Source organism: Etheostoma spectabile, unplaced genomic scaffold, assembly GCF_008692095.1.
Source record: "Etheostoma spectabile isolate EspeVRDwgs_2016 unplaced genomic scaffold, UIUC_Espe_1.0 scaffold172, whole genome shotgun sequence".
NCBI lineage: Eukaryota > Metazoa > Chordata > Actinopteri > Perciformes > Percidae > Etheostoma > Etheostoma spectabile.
The window spans coordinates 1,505,281-1,508,072 of NW_022605573.1; the positions used below are offsets into that span (position 1 = coordinate 1,505,281).

Sequence of the window (2,792 nt, forward strand, 5' to 3'; positions counted from 1 at the left end):
GCAGGACACCCAGGGCTCGGTTTACACCGATCACCATTTCTACCCACATGGGGGGCCATAGGCATTAAAACTCATTGCCTCTCCTTTTTGTTGTTGCAGATTATCATGTTAGTGTTAGCCTGGCACCTAGAAGCAGCGAGTATGGGCTTCTTCACGAAGGAGGAGTGGCTTAGGGGAATGACGTTACTAGAGTAAGAACCTTTTATATTTTACATTTTCACAAGTTTTTTACATCTGTCTGTAGTCAGAGAAACCGTAGAGCTGTTTCTGTGTGTGTTTTGTTTCACGTGTTCTCCTCCACCCGACCCGCAGGTGTGACTGCACGGAGCGGCTACAGAGCAAACTGGATTACCTGCGCGGTGAGCTCAACGACTCGGCCCTCTTCAAGAACATCTACAGATATGCCTTTGACTTCGCCAGAGTGAGTTTGCTGTTTTAATGTTTGGGGAATTTCTTTTCTTTTTAACAAGTAACTTTGACACCCTGAAAACCCTTGTGCATGCTGACCTCCGGTGCTTTGACCTCTCCCCCGCAGCGAGGCACCGGGGTACGTTGAGTTGAGATTTAATGAAGTCAATGAACATGAGTTTTGAGTCTTGTTTTCCAGAAGTCGGGTTAAAACTAAATTTAAGTCGTAGACTTGTGTCAAAGATTAAAGTCTCCGACTCAGGATTAGCTTTGGCCTGCTAACGAGCTAGCTCCCGATGCTACCTTGCCGTCTGATTTGACAGAAGCTACGTAACGGTAGTTAGCGCTCTCTAAGGGGATCACAGTGTGTTCCTGCGGACAGATTCAGTCTTGGACCCGTTTGTAGTCTGATTGTCGTAACTTTCTCCTACCAGCTTGAACATGTATTACTAATAATCAATAAGCTACAGCAATACCAATATGCTTATATTCCTGTTTTTAAGACAATTTCTTTCAGTATATTAATGAGTGCTCGATAAAGCCAGGGGTATTGGGACAGTTCTGTTGCACACTAGCTGTGTTCGTTCACTCTCCTTATTCCCTATGTAGTGTTTATTAAATGGAGAACCATATAGGGAACATTCAAACCAGATTTCGGACACTCGAAAGTATCGTTGCATGACTAGAAGTGCCGGTTATCTGTGTGACAGAAGTCCAGCATCATGCAAACAAACTGACACAAAACTTTTTTTAACTTTTTATTTATCGTAGCAGTAACAAAAGGGGGGTGTAGGGGTGATCTCTCTTCTTTCAGTACTTTTTTTTTTTTTTTAGTAAGACAGAGGTCCAAAGAAGTTGCCTTGAGTTGTGAGTTATGTCCTTATTCTCTAGAGCTCCCACAACCGCTGCTTCCACCACTGAAATGTTGGAACAGTGGGCTTCAGCCGATTTACACGAATACCTTTTAATGGCTGCAGCAAGGAGGAGTTGCAGAAGGTCTATACCATCCCTGCACTCAAAAACCATCAGGTCTACTCCCAACAAAGCAACCAACGGTTCCTTAGGGATCTCTGTTAATATCGACGAATGCTGAGCAGATAATAAAACACTTGTAATGCATCGCTGAAACCAACCGAGCACTCGGGGGGGATAGTAAAAGGTTGTGTGAGATGGATGGATGGATGGATGGATGGATGGATGGATAGATGGATGGATAGATGGATGGATAGATGGATGGATATTGTGTATATATGTTGCATGTTACATTTCCACTGGTTAGAAACGAAGGATTGCTCCATTTTTCCTCTTCAGTTTCCATTGATCTTTGTGCTTCTTCCTCCGGGAAAATACGGCGTGTTGCATTGTGGTATACGGAAGTAAAATGCAGCGTACGTTGTATGTACACTCAAATTAGCAGTGCATTGTGGGTAATTTATAGTAGACTATATATATAGATAGATAGATAGATAGATAGATAGATAGATAGATAGATAATAGATATAGATATATATAGGGATTGAAATGGACCGCAGAGAATTATACCATCTCTACAAAATGGCGAACGCTCTATGTAGGGCACTATTTCCGTGATGGGGGACAGTTTCCAACACAGCTACTGTTTAATGGCTTGTTGTCTTGTCCTCAGGATAAGGACCAGAGGAGTCTGGACATGGACACGGCTAAGTCCATGCTGGCCTTGCTGCTAGGGAGGACATGGCCGCTCTTCCCAGTCTTCCACCAGTTCCTAGAGGTACATCCCTTTGCTCTGACTTGTGTGGATTGGCCAGATAGGAGGAGGGAGGGGCGAGCTAGCCTCCGTTTGGTTTTACAATACTTTGAACGTCAACAAGAAGTGACATCGCCCAACATCGCTCACGCACCTTTTTAAAAAAAATTTTAAAAAAAAATGCTGAAATGTCCCCAAAAATTATCTGGGTGGGGGGGAAAAAAAACTTCTTCTTACTATGTTAATATTTTGTGAAAGCACCGATAGTCAAGCCTATAGTACAATATCAACATCTATGTGTTTGATCAAAATATGGTGATTTTATTTATCCCCCCCCTCCCCTCCTCTATGGCCCAGCTCTGTTTTGAATGCTCGTACTAGGACAGCTGGTCGTCTTTGGGAAACCACTTTTTCCCGAAATTCAAAACAAGAATTGCCGGTCCATCCTTTGTCCTCCTCTCTCCCGCAGCAGTCCAAGTACAAGGGGATGAACAAGGACCAGTGGTACAACGTTCTGGAGTTCAGCCGGACCATCAAAGCAGACCTCAGCAACTACGATGAGGACGGAGCGTGTGAGTAGTTGACCGGACACGCAAATCCAACACTGACCTAATAAATCAAATCAATATAAATCAGGGTTGTTCCTTTGGGGGGGGGG

General features: G+C 43.8%; 1 protein-coding gene across 2 annotated transcripts in view; it reads left to right on the forward strand.

Moving 5' to 3' along the window:
- The window catches only part of dcun1d5 (DCN1, defective in cullin neddylation 1, domain containing 5 (S. cerevisiae)), a 40,063-nt gene that overhangs the window by 34,396 nt on the left and 2,875 nt on the right, over positions 1-2,792 (forward strand). For both annotated transcript variants that reach the window (XM_032510651.1, XM_032510652.1), the window contains 4 exons: positions 100-191; positions 313-421; positions 2,054-2,158; positions 2,604-2,706. In XM_032510651.1, the coding sequence (XP_032366542.1) occupies positions 100-191; positions 313-421; positions 2,054-2,158; positions 2,604-2,706 (409 nt within the window). The remainder of the gene's footprint in view (positions 1-99; positions 192-312; positions 422-2,053; positions 2,159-2,603; positions 2,707-2,792) is intronic.